We start from the raw sequence: 16,950 nt of genomic DNA, 5'->3' as shown, positions 1-16,950 counted from the left end.
TGACTTTTCAACTACGCGATTTTTTGTCAAATTTTTTTATAATCAGTTTAATTGTATATATTTCTATTGCAATACAATTATTTCCGGGAATTAAATTTTTCTTAAATATTAACTGATTAATAACGGCCATTTTCATGTAGCTCCGTTAGGCTTTAACTGGCAGTTAACAGAAAGAAAAATGTAAACATCTTTTCTCCGGTTAACTTTAACTGAAAAATTTTCAGCAGTTAAGTTTCTAACTGGCATATGGAATATATACGCAAGATGACAGATATGTAGATATCACGGTTTAAAAGTTCGTTAGCTAACGTAGCACTAACGGAGCTTCATGAAAATGGGGGTAATAAATCAAATTAAAAAATAATTCAGTTAAGAAAATTATAGAAAGCTTTTACAAATTTAATTAAAATATTAATTGTTTCATTCGATTTGATTTGAAAATGTTGGTCGGAAATAAATATTTTTTATAGACATAGAATTCAAATTCAAAGAAAAATCCAACTATAATTATAATCGGAAAATATTTAAGAAAGTTTTTTTTTTAATTGTGAAATAATGACAAATTAATTGCATATCTCAGTTAAAAAAGTAAAATTAAAAAATTTCTTCAAATTCATTTAAATTTTTAATTAAAATAAATAAGAAATTGATTGAAAATGTCCAAGAAATTAGAATTATCAAGGGTGGATATTCAACCGTCGAACGGAACGGACGTGTTTTTTTAATAGCGGATAAAATTTTCTTGGCAACTCTGGTCGCGATGTCAAGTTGATTTTTTTTTGGCTGCTTACTAAATTTTCTTAGAAGTTTGTAAATTGGATATTTTATTTGCCATTCCTGCGTTAATTTTGAAGACGAAAGAAGAATTTTTGCTGAGTTTTTGCTATAATTGGTCTTTACGTTTCGCATCATAATATATCACTTCAAAAGGCTGATTGTTGTGGATTCACCTAACCTTTAAGAATATTTTGTTCTGCAATCAGCGATGGCAATTTATAACATCTCAACCTGATTAATAACATCTCAACCTGAGTTTAAAAATCTTTCTAAATGTCTCCGAATACCTTATGTGCTTTGTCTACTTGTGGTAAGAACATTGCAAAGACGCAATCTTCAATACAATGTTCCCATTGCAAAAAGTGGTTTCATGCCAGCTGCTTAGATGTGCCAGCTGAACACATAACCTTATTTATAAAAATGAAAGGCAAGTACGGTGTTCATTGCAACAATTGCATGGATGATTCGAGTGAACATTCATCTGGATTAGCTGAGCTTGGTGAGATTAGACGGCAGATGCAAGGAGTCAACAAAAAATTGGACAGCTTATTGGGAAAGATGGACATCTTTGACTCAGAAATGAAATCTCTTAAGGCGGAGCTGGATGTTTGCAATCAAAAAATTATTGAAATTGATCATGGTACCAAGAACAAAATTAAACTTTTGGAAGACAAGAATGAAATTCTTCAGAGTCGATATAACAGAGCGGACATAATTGTTAATGGCCTGCCACGGTCCCAAATTAATCTTAAAAAAGCTGTTTTGAAGATTTTCCTCATACTTGGGGTTACAGTAAATGACACTGACTTAAACGTGTGTTCCTTCATAAATAATAGGAGAAGCGTGCTTGTTAAATTTAACTCTGTCCTAATGAGGAATACGATTATGCAGAAATATTTCAAGAAGAAGAAGAATATTAAAGTCACAGATATACTTGATAACAATGATATGGGTACTGTATATCTAAATGATCACTTGACAGAGAAAGGAGGAAAGTTAAACAAGCTATGCCGGTTGTTGAGGAAGAGTAAAATGATCTCTAAATTTAGAATGCTTAACTCTGACGTTCCAAGAGTCAAAATACATTTTGAAGACAACACTGAGAAGATCTATGAGTATGAGGATTGTTTTACTCGGTTTGGTCATGTGCTGAGTAAGGATCAACTTTCTGCTGAATTGATTACTGGAGCTTTGGGGAGCCGTGGTGACGTTCACTTAACAAGATCTGTAGTGAATGGTGGTGAACTTTTGGATATTACTACTAGCTCTACTGACATGAATGCTGTAGCACAAGCCAATGTCGGTATGGATAGAGATATTGATACTAGTAATACTGATGAAATTCACTAGACTATGTATGAAATGTATGCTAATGTTTATGCTTATGAGTATGTTTCTTTTTTCCAGATGTTTCTTTTTTCCAGTTTTTCTTCTTTAACATTTTCTTTTCTTATTCTGTCGTCTGAGAAGCTCTTTCTACTGAAGAGATTCTTAGATCGTATTTTTTCTTCTTATCCTAGTTTCTATTTGGATTTAATTCTTTCTCTCTTTTTCTAAGTGGAATTAATGATAATGTAAATAATATAACCAAATAGATAATTGGTTTTCTTGTAGCTAACGGTTGGTTAGCTCAATGAATGCCAAAGGATATATTTGCTTATTGATCTCAATGGAATGTGTTTATTGGCGATTAGATAACATTCAATTGTTGTAGGCTTGAATATTAATATATCCATTGTTTATAAACTTATTCTAAGAAATTTAGTAATCCATATGCTCAATTTGATACTTGTACATTGAATATGTTTCTTTTTAAATTATTTAGAATTTTTCGCCTAGCTCTTCATTATCTTTAAATTGGCCAAAGTGTTTTATAGGATACTATTCTTATGATGTCCCGTAGGATCAACATGGGCCCTACCATTGGAGATGATATTAGTGTGAGAGACATTTTTACAGGTAATAGTTCGACATTGAATATAGCACATGCAAATTGTCAAAGTATTTGTCCCTCGGTTGGGACGTACAAGATAGATGAGTTAAGGGATATGCTATTGGATTCGAATGTGCACGTAATGGGACTTTCGGAAACATGGCTTAAGCCATACATTTCAGATAATAGTGTTTCTGTACCGAATTACACTTTTTGTAGGAATGACAGGCCATCCATGCGAGGAGGTGGTGTTGGCCTTTTGATTTCACGTGGTATTAAGTTTAGGAAAGTTTTTCAGACGACTGCATATGGTACATGCGAGTCTTTGTTTGTGGAGATATTTTGTGGGCGAATTTCAGTACTAGTTGGAGTGGTATATCTTCCACATGGAGATTGGGAGATGGTACAGCAGCAACTAGGCGATGTTATTGTGAGATATAGGCATGTGGTATTGTTAGGTGATTTTAATGTGAATCTCTTCAATTGTCGTAATTCGGCCTTGGTAAGGGATACATGCCACAGTTTGGGACTTTCTCCGTTGCACAATTCGCTTCCCACGCATTGGGATAGTTTTCATAATTCCACTTCACTGCACGTAATTAATCAAGTGAAATTTTCAGGCCAATTGTCGGCACCTTCTTTATCGCATCATGCGTTAATCTATGCATCTTTTTCATTTATCGTTCATAGACAGGATATGTATATTGAATACAGGAATTATGACAGAATTGATATGGATGGAATTGTTTCTTATATTGGAAATTTTGACTTTTCCTATTTTTATTTTACGGACGATGTGAATGAGAAGGTTGAGGTTTTGAACACTTTAGTATCCACGTTGTTTGAATATGTCCCGATAGTAAGGTTCAGAACGGGTCGGAAGAAGGATCCGTGGATGAATAGGACTGAGGTGGTTGAAGCTAGGCGGCTTAGAAACCTGTCGTATAGAGAGTTTCGAATTGATCCATGTCCATTGAATAGGAGTAATTATTGCAGACATAGGAACAAACTGAAATCACTCATAAGGAAATATCGTAGACTTCACTATAATAGGTTGTTTGCTGGAGCAGATCAGGGAAAGATATGGAATATATTGAATAGGGACTGTTTTGATGGGAACCCTGCGTGTCTAGACGATATAGATGTGGATGCTGTGAATAATTTTTTTGTTTTGAATAGTACTTCCAATGGTGATACCATTGAGGAACTTGATGGGGCTGGATTTTCTTTCGGGAATATTGACATGGTTGACTTATGTCAAGCTTTAGATAGGGTTAAGTCGAATGCTATTGGCACTGACGGCATTCCTATTAGATTTTTGAAAATAATATTTCCATATATTTCTGTATACATTCTTAATCTTTTCAATATGATCATAACCACGTCTATCTACCCGGTGGGTTGGAAATTTGCTCGTGTTGTGCCGGTTCCGAAAAAGGGTAACTCTTATGAATGTGAAAACCTTCGTCCTATAAGTATACTTCCTGCTCTTTCTAAAGTTATGGAGCATATTCTTAAGTGTAAGATAGTGGGGTATATCACATATAGGAATTTATTGAATAGTAATCAGTATGCATATAGGAGGGGTTATAGTACGACGGCTTTGCTTTTGTGTTTGACTGAACATGTGAGATGTAGTCTAAATCGAGGGGAGAACTGTGCTATGGTGTCGCTTGACCTGTCTAAGGCTTTTGATCGTCTAAATCATACATTATTAATTAACAAGCTTAGGGCGAACTATGGATTTTCAGGAGTTGCGTGTAGACTGATTCTGTCATACTTGCATGGAAGATCGCAGTTCGTGGAGTTGAATGGGCGGAGTTCGGGTACTGCATTCTTGAGTTGTGGAGTACCCCAAGGTTCTGTACTTGGACCGCTCCTGTTTATCATGTTCTTGAATGATTTTGTTGGATGCTTTGAACCTAATTTTGTTAGAGTATATATGTATGCGGATGACATTCAAATTGTATTTACAGGTGGGATGGAAGGTCTGGATAGTTTGGAGAGGCGCATGAATTCTGCTCTTGATATTGTTTATTCCTGGATGGTTGACAATAGGTTGGTTATTAATGCAGGTAAGACGACTGCGATTATGTTTCAGGCGGGGTATCACAATGTGACCTATCCGCAGATCAGAATGTGTGGTGAAGTTATTCAGTTTGTTCAGACGGTCAAATGCTTGGGTATTACAATTGATGCGAATTTGGATTTTGGACAACATATATCTTCCCTCTCAGCGAGAGTGACTTTGCGACTAAGGAAATTATACAATTGTGGTATATACTTGACTGAGCGTGTCAAGCGTATAGTGGCCCATGCTTTGCTGATGTCTCAGATTAACTATTGTATCGAGGTGGTATCTTGTACGTTTCAATATAATAGGTCAAAGATTGCTCTGATTCTGAACAGGGTAGTGCGTTATGTTTTTGGGTTGCGTATTTTTGAACACGTGACAGATAAGGTAATTGATTTTCTTGGTTCTTTATTTGAACCTTACGTTTTGTCGCGGAGATTAATGTTTTTCTATAGGATGAAAAGAAATGGGTTGTTACATGAACTTCTTCAGGGATTTGTTTTTTCCAGATCGGCGAGAAATCCGCAGATAATTATACCACGAATAAATTGTTCCCTTTTTGAGAGGGGGTTTATTGTTACTACTGCTAGGGTTTGGAACAATCTTCCTGTAGCAGTAAGGGATTTTGGGTTTCCTGAGAATCAATTTAGGAACTTGCTACTGACTAGTTTGAATGAATATATTTAATGTTGACTGTTATTTACCAATGGTAGGTGTTAGTTTACCTTTATTAATATTAGTTTCTATGTGACTTTGGCCAAAGTGAGGATGGTGGAGTGGTAGGCATAGTAGGGTAATTTAAGTATTAATGATTAGGATTGATAACTTTACAATTACTATTAATGTATTTTTTTAAGAACAATACGATTTATTGGCCACGAAGGCTTACTGTATTGTTAAATAAAATGAAATGAAAATCATCGTAATAAGTACCCACTACGAATTTCAAGTGTGGTGGGATATTAGGCCACCATGCAGAGAAATTCAAAGACATCCACTGGGTTGCTAACTTCAGGGCCCAGTGGACGGGTATCGACTGGAGTTATAAATTTGGGCAATGACCAAGAGTTAGGCCCAATTAGTCGACCTGTAGACGGGTCGACAGGTGGCGACAATTTGACAAGTCGAACCTTTTCCAAGGTAACGGCATCAAAAGGAGGTAATCCCTCACGAAAGAGATTCAAGGAACGAAGAAATGCTTTGTTTATCCTAAAGAAATTAGGATCAGTCGACCCAAGCACGTTGTCGGCTAAACAAAGCGATTCCTTAAAATGGACTCAAGGAATCCTTGAGGCTGGAAAAAGGGAACGATCACCGGATGAGCTGCCATCCTCAAAAAGGGATCAACGATCGTTTGCCTCAGTTGCTAAAGACAGCCTTGTGATGGCTATCATAAATAAAGGAGCATTGGACATTGGTTCCAAAGCAAAAATGGGGGGAAATTGAGAATGCTTTGTCTGGCGTCTATTCACAGGTGCTGGAAAAGTTTCCCGGCCCAGATCCTCGACACCAAGAGGCTGGTTGGTATCAAGGACGATTTAAGCTAGTCGCATTTGAGGACCAGAGGTCTATAGAATGTTTTAAATCTGCTCTGATACTAATTGGTGAAGTTTGGGAAGGAGCTGCTCTAGAGTTAATCAAGAATAAAGACATACCGGCTAGACCTAGAGCACATGCGTGGATACCTGCAAACTCTTCTGACCCTGAATCCATTCTAAATAGACTGAAACGATGCAATCCAGATCTTCCAACAGCTGATTGGAAGGTTGGCCGTTTGGATGAAGTGGATGGACCAAGACGGCATGCAGTGTTTATATTGAACACTCAGTCTTTGCCACATCTAGCAAAGTCCCAGGGCCGTGTATGTTATGGCTTTCATTATATCCAAATGAAGGTATATAAAAACGATCAGCTAAATGATTCAGAAATGGACAAGCCTCTGTCTGAATCAGAAGTAAGCGGATCCTCTTGCGAAGTCGAGGGAGATACCAAAGTTGAAGAAATGGATAGACACCGTATGCGAGAGGAGGTTTCTATTGCCTCAGAACTCACCAAAGTTGAACCTATGGTTATTGCGAGAGTCACCGAGATCTCTGAAGAGAACATTCTTGATGACTCGATTGAATCGGCTGATGTGACGGTTGTTGAAAATCTCGATGGTCCTACGGATCCTCCAGATAAATCTTCATCATTGTAAGGCTGCATGTGCTGCCTTAAAAGTTCTCCTGATAAAAGGGGACATAGATATAGTTCTTATTCAAGAACCATATGTTTATAGAAACAAAATATGTGAATTAAGTACTCCGGGGTTCAAACTATTGCAGTATACTGGTAATGATGTAAATCGAGCCTGTATAATTGCTAAAAACGAGCTCAACTTGTTTCTGCTTCCTTCAATGTGCAATACAGACACTGTCGTTGCCAGTTTAGAAATAGCCAAATGCAAATATTGGGTATCTTCGGTCTACATGGGACATGACAGGGAGATGCCTCCGTATGCCGTTAAGACATTAGTGGAGGAGTCACTGAAAACAAAGACGAAACTCATTATGGGATGCGATGCGAATGCACACCATAGTATTTGGGGAAGTAGTGATACTAATGCAAGGGGAGAGTCGCTAATAGAGTTTATTTTGCGTACTAATCTGGTAGTTTGCAACAAGGGAGATGCCCCAACCTTTGTCACTAAAAACAGGCAAGAGGTTTTGGACATCACCTTGGCTTCACAAGAACTGAATGAAATGATATCTGAGTGGCAGGTTTTAAGTGAACACAGCTTCTCAGATCATCGCTACATCAGTTTCAAATTTGATGTTCATATCACCAAGACCATATTTCCGCCAAATGTTAGGAAAGCTGACTGGAATAGGTATAGGGAATCGTTCAATATGATGATACCGGAAATAACAGAGACAAATATGAGAAATGTGCAAGATATCGAACACGCAGTGGAGCGGATTACTAAGGCCTTCAACATCTCACTGAAAGCTGCATGCCCTAGAGGAAAGCCAAGGGGGAAACATCGACCACCATGGTGGTCTACGGAATTAAGTAATATGAGGAAATCCTGCAGGAAGCTCTTTATCAAGGCAAAGTCCACCAGAGCCCCTGAGGACTGGAACGCTTACAAGAAGAATCTGAGAGGATACAAGCGAGAACTGAGTAAGGCTCAGCATAACTCTTGGAATGATTACTGCAGCAGTATTGAGAATACGTCCGAGGCTTCCAGACTACGGAAGGTTCTAGCATCCACCAACTCCGCTTCAGGTTTCATTAAAACATCGGAGGGCAATTGGACAACGTCCAGTGAGGAGACGCTGGAGGTACTATTGGACACACATTTTCCTGGAAATCAGACGGTTGAACCATGTACTGGCGGTGCCACAGTTGCTCAGCGGTCGTTTCCTGTCGAGGAAATTGTATCGGAAACTAGAATAAGATGGGCGCTAAATAGCTTTGGACCATTCAAATCCCCCGGACCTGATGGAATTACTCCGGCGGAGTTACAAGCTGCAACTGACAAAATTATCCCCTGGTTGTCGGTGATATATAAAGGATGTATCAACTTATCATATATCCCAGGAAAGTGGAGGGAAACAAAAGTCGTTTTCATACCTAAAGCGGGAAAAGCCTCTCACTCGAGGGTGAAGGATTTCCGACCAATCAGCTTATCCTCATTCCTACTTAACACTCTGGAGAGGATGATAGATATTTATCTTAGAACTAGCATCGATTCAAGTTTGTTCTCGAAACGACAGCATGCATACTCGAAGGGCAGGTCTACTGAGACCGCACTACATGAACTAGTCAGCTTTATTGAAAGCTCACTATCTGTCAAAGAGTACACAATCGTGGTGTTTCTAGACATCGAAGGGGCGTTCAATAATGTCCATCCGAGCTCGATATTAAATGGACTGACAACTCTGAATGTTGATCCATGTATACTCAGGCTGTTAGACGAACTGCTAATGAAGAGACGTATTTCAGCCACACTAGGACAAGCAAACATACAAAGGTATGTGAACAGAGGCACTCCCCAAGGAGGAGTTCTATCACCTCTTCTTTGGAATGTTGCTATAAATAGCCTTCTGGTTACTCTAGAAAAAGAAAGGATAAAAGTGGTAGCATACGCAGATGATGTGGCTTTGGCAGTCAGGGGAAAAATCACAATCAGATATATTATACAGAGGGCCCTCCGGATGACTGAGAAATGGGCGAAAGACAATGGTCTTGGGGTAAATCCTGCAAAGACAGAATTAGTCATGTACTGCAAAGATAGCAAAACTCCCACGGTTAGGCCTATTTCCTTAGGGGGTATTGAAATTCCCTTTGGTGATTGTGCAAAATACCTTGGCGTTATTTTGGACAGGAAGCTGAATTTTAGGCTTAATATTGAAGAAAGGGCGAGAAAGGCAACTGTAGCTTTGTACTCGTGCAAAAAGGCAATAGGAAAAAAGTGGGGACTAAAACCAAAAATTGTGCATTGGCTATTCACGGCAGTGGTTAGACCTATAATGCTATATGGTGTTGTAGTCTGGTGGCCGGCACTTCAGAAACCGACTTGTTTAGATAAAGTGCAGCGTATGGCGTGTTTGTGTATTTCAGGCGCATTCAGCAAGACAGGAACAAATTCCCTTAATGTCATGCTGCATCTATTGCCTTTAGACATTTTGGCCAAACAGTCAGCTGCAACAACGGCTGTGCGGTTGCGCGAACTATCGCTGTGGTCGGAAAAAGGTTACGGTCACAGTTCTGTCCTCAAAATAATGCCAGATGTGCCTAACGTAGTGGATTACACTTTGGCGAGTCCACTTTTCGACAAAAAGTTTGAGACTCTAATCCCCAAAAGTGAGGCGTGGTGCACACAGACCCCGGGGAATAAAGAATATATAGATTTCTACACTGATGGCTCCAAATTGGATGGACAAGTGGGGTTTGGAGTATATTCTAAAGATCTGGAACTTCGAATAGCGAAAAGATTACCTAATCACTGTAGTGTTTTTCAGGCTGAAATATTAGCAATAAGAGAGGTGGCGAATTGGCTGAGAAGTAATGTTCCAAAAAATGTGGGCATTAATATATACTCAGACAGTCAACCTGCAATAAATCCTTGGACTCTGTGTTCCTCAACTCGAAAACGGCCATCGACTGCCGCAAATCTCTCAATGAGATGGCTGAGCAGTACAATATTCACCTAATATGGGTGCCTGGCCATAGGAACATACCGGGGAACTGCGAAGCGGATGAGTTGGCAAGGCTAGGGACTACCTTACATATTCCAGGGGAACTAGAATTTGTTGGTATGCCCCTAGCTACCTGCAAGCTCATGCTGCGTGAGAAGGCTGTTATGATGGCAAATGTTCGATGAGAGAATTGCAAGGGTTGTAACGACACCAAGCAAATATGGCCCCATTTCAACTTAAACCGCACACTAGATATGCTAATGTTCTCGAGACGTCAGATATCTGCTATAACGGGTCGCTGCCTGATAGGCGATTTTGCAAAAACTATTGGCGCGAAGTATAATGACTATTGTATGAACTGTCATGATGCGGAGAAAAAAGAATCAATTAAACACCTCTTGTGTGAGTGTCCTGCATTTTGTGTAAAGCGCAAGCAACTTTTAGGAGCATATAGCTTCAGATTACTGGCGGATTTGGAAAACGTTAACTTAAGCAGTCTGTTAATGTTTTTGGAACAATCTGGTTGGTTCAGCAAAGAAAAATAATCAAGAAGGTTCAGCGGTTATAACTAGAAGGGCCCATATGTAATAGGTACTTTTAGTTAATGTGGTATCACAATGGACTGAATAGTCTAAGTGAGCCTGAATCTTAATCGGGCTGCCACTTTAACCTAACATAACCTAACCATCATGGGTGGAGCAATTTCAGTTTACTTGGAACGTGATTGAATCAAAAAAAAAACTATTTGTAAAGAAATGGAATAACAAGGGAGAAGTTATTTCCAGTAACGCAATTATTTAAGTTTAACCAAAATTAAATTGAAATTTAAAACTTGAGGTTGAGTTTATAGCAATAGCTGAAGCTTAACAACAATCTTGAAAGAATTGCAAGGAGAAAGTGATGCCTTTAACACACTTGAGTTGCCCGAACCTGGCAGAAGGTTTAGGTTAGGTTAAAGTGGCAGCCCGATTAAGATTCAGGCTCACTTAGACTATTCAGTCCTAGTTTTAACCGCTGAACCTTCTTGATTATTTTTCTTTGTTGAAGCAACCAGATTGTTCCAAAAACAATAGCAGACTGCTTAAGTTAACGTTTTCCAGGTCCGACAGTAATCTTAAGCTATATGCTAAAAGTTGCTTGCGCTTTACACAAAATGCAGGACACTCACAAAAGAGGTGTTTAATTGATTCCTTTTCCTCCGCATCATGACAGCTCATACAATAGTCATTATACTTCGCACCTATAGTTTTTGCAAAACCGCCTATCAGGCAGCGACCCGTTATAACAGATATCAGACATCTCGAGAACACTAGCATATCTAGTTTGCGGTTTAAGTATAAATGGGGCCATATTTGCTTGGTGTCGTTACAGCACTTGCAATTCTGGAGGATGATAGATATTTATCTTAGAACTAGCATCGATTCATGTTTGTTCTCGAAACGACAGCATCCATACTCGAAGGACAGGTCTACTGAGACCGCATTACATGAACTAGTCAGCGTTATTGAAAGCTCACTATCAGTCAAAGAATACACAATCGTGGCGTTTCTAGACATCGATGGGGCGTTCAATAATGTCCATCCGAGCTCGATATTAAATGGACTGACAACTCTGAATATTGATCCATGTATACTTAGGCTGTTAGACGAACTTCTAATGAAGAGACGTATTTCAGCCACACTAGGACAAGCAAACATACAAAGGAATGTGAACAGAGGCACTCCCCAAGGAGGAGTTCTATCACCTCTTCTTTGGAATGTTGCTATAAATAGCCTTCTGGTTACTCTAGAAAAAGAAAGGATAAAAGTGGTAGCATACGCAGATGATGTGGCTTTGGCAGTCAGGGGAAAATTCACAATCACAATCAGAGATATTATACAGAGGGCCCTCCGGATGACTGAGAAATGGGCGAAAGACAATGGTCTTGGGGTAAATCCTGCAAAGACAGAACTAATCATGTACTGCAAAGATCGCAAAACTCCCACGGTTAGGCCCATTTCCTTAGGGGGTATTGAAATTCCCTTTGGTGAGTGTGCAACATACCTTGGCGCTATTTTGGACAGGAAGCTGAACTTTAAGCTTAATATTGAAGAAAGGGCGAGAAAAGCAACGGCAGAAGGTTTACTGGCCTGTGATCACAAATTGAGGATTCTGTACGTTGACACATTCCATACTGGCGCGTGTCACGTCCCCTTCATATCAAAATTTATCGTAGTATTATCTTATTTTGAGAAAGAATATATAAGAAGCAATTGTTTGCTGCTTGGTAAACATGTAATTGTGACAACGCACATGTATGATCTTGGTCTCCATTATAAAGATGGTCCAGGCGCCGATGGTTGTTGTTGTTATTGTTGTAACAGTTTTTAATGTAATTTCATCCATTTTGTTCTATGCTTTGGTACTTAACTGGTGTCCAAATCTAGGAACTCTGCGACAAGGGTAGGGTGGGTCCAGAGTGATCTGGTAGTGAGTCGGGTAGGTTTAGCTGGACAAGCGAAATGGTGACGAGTGTCATGTGGCCCTTGGTTACAGATGGGACACACGTCAGTTACGCTGCTATCAATCACTGATAAGTAGGAATTGAGGCGGCTGCACTTGCCTGATCTTAACTGCGCTAAAACCACCGTGCTCTGCCGTGAGAGTTCTCTTTCCTCCGGTGCTATGGGCGGTGGTCGGACTCCGAGAACAGGATTAACCTTGTAGCTTCTCACCTGGATCTCGCGCTCTAGAAGGTGAAGATCAACCCTTATATTCCTGGGATGAGGTTGCCTATCCACAAGATGGTGATTTGGATGACAACTTCGATAGCAACCCAAGAGGCACTGCTTTGACAACATGTAATTGTGTCTACGCACCGGGATGATCTTGGTCTCCGGATAAAGGTGATCCAGGGGTGTACTGCGGAAACATCCTGTTGCAGTTCTAAGGGCACACAAGGCTAGGGAGAGTAGTGCCTCAAGTGTCTTGGCTACTGGCGAGAGAAGGGATATCAGTCTGTACGATTCACCTTAACTCGAATCTTTGCCTACCCATCTTCCAGACATCGGGTATAATTAGTGATTCCAAGAACAGATTGAGGAGTCTGGTCATGTACTCAACTACCAGTATTCCCAGATGCTTCAGCATTAGCATTGAAATCCCGTCGGGATGACATTGGTAATTCGGCTGTGATAAATTGTGGTGTGTGATCGGATCGGAGACCTCGTATACGACGAGTGGCTCTACTTTTCGCTCTATCACTCTCGGGATACACCTCACCGAAACAGAACGATGGTGAATTTGGTTTCGGCAGACCGAACAGTACCATGGTCCGGGGTTCTCCTCTATCCCGGCTCGGACCAAAAGCAAACGGAGAAGGTTCCCCGGGATGCACCCCTTCCAACACAAAAAGACGGACAAAACAACACGAACACTGATGTGGCAGCCGCTGGCCGATGAGTCGGACCCATCGGGTCAATCCGATGCAGAGTACCCGCCGCCGTGGGATTGTAATCGTGTGGGCCGCCTTAACGGCAGATGGTCGCTCCCCTCTTGTATTCATTGACCGTGTGTTCAAAATATTATCGGGAAAAATACACCATTGGAGGGCAAGGTGGGCACAAAAGTCGGATTATTTTTTCTTGGATTCCGTCACAGCCTTCTCTTGCTTGCTGTCACACTCATCACTCTAGACACACACCAATCTTATTTACCTAGTTCCTCTATCTGGTTGCAGATTAAAAGATCTCGATGGATCAACACTGCTGGATACAATATCCTTTTAAAACAACAATGAATATGAATCAAAAACTTGTTTCGCCATAATGAGAAATCGTGTACTATTTTGATACGCAATTACAATGCACTATATATACACAGAAAAAATTGCACGAATATTTTTCCAATTAGTCTTAATTGAGTTTTGAAACATATTCAATAAAAATTTTTATTGATTCAACAAATGTTTTAATTGAAACAAAAATCAATCAGAAAAATTAATAGTATCAATTAATTTTTTAACTGACTTTCAATTAATTTTTAATTGGTACTATGATTTCAATGATTGAAACCATTTCAATTAAAAATTAATTGGATCAATTATTTTCGTGATTGAAGACAAAAATATTTTTTGTGTGTACACGTGCTACTAAAGGCATCTGAAATACACAAAAGGTTCATTTGTTGAACAGTTTTTTCGAAGTCTGCTTTTTTTGCTTCTTTAGTAGCCGGCAACCAATAACTCATTATATTTATTTTAATTATTTATTTCAAATTTGAAAAACTTTGAAATAAACATTAAACAACTTATTTATAGGTTTAACCGCATAATAGTCTTCGGCATCTTTTACTTTCCACCTAACCAATTGCACCGCATTAATCTTATGAGACACCATGGCGCAATGGTTAGCAATCCCGCCTTTGGTTTGTAATGGTTATCCTGTCCGCTTTGAATGCAAAGGGACATGCTTCAAACGCAGTTTTGGACTAAAACCAAAAGATTTCTTATCTACTTTCAGAAAAGGGGGGTGCTTTCACCAGTAGTGTGATAAACTCTTAAAGTGCTTTCACTCATAGTGTGATTCGGCAATAAAAAGGAGGACCTAACAACAGAATCGGGTAGCATTCATTGGATACATAGATGTTCACCATCTGCGGTTCTTCAATGGACTTATTGTGGATGCGAGCTCAAAAACAGGCAGCTAGAATTCACAAATCACTGCCCTAGAAAATGTTCTTGTGAATCATTCGGATTATTTTGAAGGTTAGTCTTTACATTTATATTTTTATATATTTAATAAAATAACAAGCTATACTTGTCTGTTGTGTTCCTTAGAAGTCATCATTATTTCGTAGAAATTTAGTTTTAAAACGAAAGGACAAATTCAAACAAACAGACATTAACAAATGCTCACACCCATTGAAACCTACCACCCATTACAGCGAAAAACATCCAAAGAAGCGTAAAATAATTAAAACAGGCAAAAGTAGCTGACCATGTCCAGCACTAAACACAGCACACGCAAAAACGAATGCTTTTATGGAGGCCAGTCTTTACTTTTCCATTTTAGTTAGAAATGTCACTGTTCTATATATATATATGAACAGTTCATGTTTGTTCGTGGGTTGCTCATGAAAACTTTATCCAGATTCAAGTAAATACATACAGATAAATATTTCCCAACTTTGAATGGACATATTGTCCATAGGCCAGACGTTCTAAATTACTTACCTGGTACAGACGTTGCCAGCCATTATGATCGCCCGATATTTTATTGTACTCCATTTCAATATTATTTGGAGTGGATGAAGATGATGAAGACGAGGATGAAGATGACGATGAATCCATATTCTCATTACTTGATTCACTGCCACCTGATGACGATGCTGTAGAATTTGTTGTGGAAGTCATTGTCTCAAATTTGACTATGCACTTGATTCCTATACCGATTTCTATGGGAGGGGAAGTAGAAAAAAAGAGTAACAACTCTTTGATTAGTTTTCTCGTAATTTTCTCTAATGCCTAATTAGATAGCCTATAAATCTGGAAACAAAATTGTTGTCCGGGAACGTAGGTATGTCCATATACAAATTGGAAGATCTAGATGAAATCTGGGGTCCACTATTTTGTAGATTCCTTTTATTTAAAACAATCCACAAAGTAAAATACCATGTAAGAGTTCAGGGCATCCAATTTGGCATCAAGTTTCGTAAAATATTTTTGACAAACGATTTTTAAGATTTTCATATATACACCTTATTTGTGATTGATCTATAGAAGGTTAATTCCTGTACATTGATTTTGGAAGTCTCACATATGACAATTATAAAATAACCGGGTAGCGGGGAACACCTTAATGGCTGAAGATACATAGTCTGGCCGAGTATCTCACAGTAATGCTTACATGTTTTTTATTATATGTCTATTTCTTTCGTTGTGCACACTAGATGATGTTCCTCTATTTGGAGGAAATTACCACTCGAAGACGTAGGAGTTAACGATAAACACCGTGAGTTAAATTTCTGCTTGCATTTTTTTCTGTAAATTCCCGACACTCTTCGTTTAGTTATGGTTGGAAGCTTCCAACGTACTTTTTTATTGCATTTGATGGAACATTTGTTTCTAAATGTAATTCTTGTTGAATGTAGCGTTAATTTAATGCGAAAAAAGAAAAAAATACTAAAAGTTTTAATATAACACAATAGTAGTGTTGGGAAAGTAACGAGTATTTGATTACAAGTACTCGTTACTGAGTAATTTTTTGAGTACTCGATACAATTAAATGAGTACTCAATATCTTCAATACAATCCCAACCCAACAAACACAAGGATGAGCATTTTTCATAGGTAATCCCTGCAAACATTTTCTATCGAAAGTGTATCGAAGTAGTTTCGCCGCGGAAGATAAAACTTTCGCAGGCGATATCATCTTCTTATCGAATTAGGGTCCCCGTTCGGGAACAAATGTCCCACTACCCGATAGTGTTCTCGGGGAATCGAACCAGTGACTAAAAGTAGTTAGAAAAGCGATAGTTATTTTTTAAAAAATAAAAATGATGATCGGATGCACCGAGCATTGAACTCGGAACCTTTCGTTTTCAAGTCAGAGGCTCTCCCTCTGTGCCACCCACGCTCGTTGGTTGATAGTGGCTTTTTACACACATGTACTCTCAGAGAGTTGTTATTGAAAAATTAGCTATGTCGATGTATGGAGTCTATATTTAGATTTTTGATCGCTGTTAGAGTCGAATTTGTTTCGAAACGGAAACACCCCACGCGATAGTTGTTTTTATTGTTGCTGTGCTTGAGATTTTACTACCAGAAAACTTCCTGGCGATCCGAAATAGTGACATCTTAGCGAAAGACGATAAAACTATCACCCAAATGTTGGCAGGGATGCGCTTTACAGACTATGTTTGTAAAGAATATTACAGTGTGTAGGATCGATACGACTTGTCGGCGATGACTAAATAATCGGTAAATGTGTTATCGATCCCATAAA

General features: G+C 38.9%; 1 protein-coding gene across 4 annotated transcripts in view; it reads right to left on the bottom strand.

Annotated features, from left to right (window-relative positions):
- Ptp61F (Protein tyrosine phosphatase 61F) overlaps positions 1-16,165 on the bottom strand; it is a 37,143-nt gene extending 20,978 nt beyond the window's left edge. For 2 of the 4 annotated variants that reach the window (XM_075308080.1, XM_075308077.1), the window contains exons 1-2: positions 15,853-16,165; positions 15,180-15,400 (exon numbers count right to left, since the gene is read on the bottom strand). In XM_075308080.1, coding sequence (XP_075164195.1) covers positions 15,180-15,359 — 180 coding nt within the window. In that variant the 5' untranslated portion in view covers positions 15,360-15,400; positions 15,853-16,165. Of the gene's footprint in view, positions 1-15,179; positions 15,401-15,703; positions 15,722-15,852 lie in introns of those variants that run through there. The other 2 variants (XM_075308078.1, XM_075308079.1) reach the window with 2 other exon arrangements.
- Positions 16,166-16,950: the final 785 nt, after the last annotated feature.

Source organism: Haematobia irritans, chromosome 4 (assembly GCF_050003625.1).
Source record: "Haematobia irritans isolate KBUSLIRL chromosome 4, ASM5000362v1, whole genome shotgun sequence".
NCBI classification, from domain to species: domain Eukaryota; kingdom Metazoa; phylum Arthropoda; class Insecta; order Diptera; family Muscidae; genus Haematobia; species Haematobia irritans.
The sequence above is the reverse complement of the archived record's forward strand: the minus strand, read 5'-3'. Positions and strand labels throughout refer to the sequence as shown.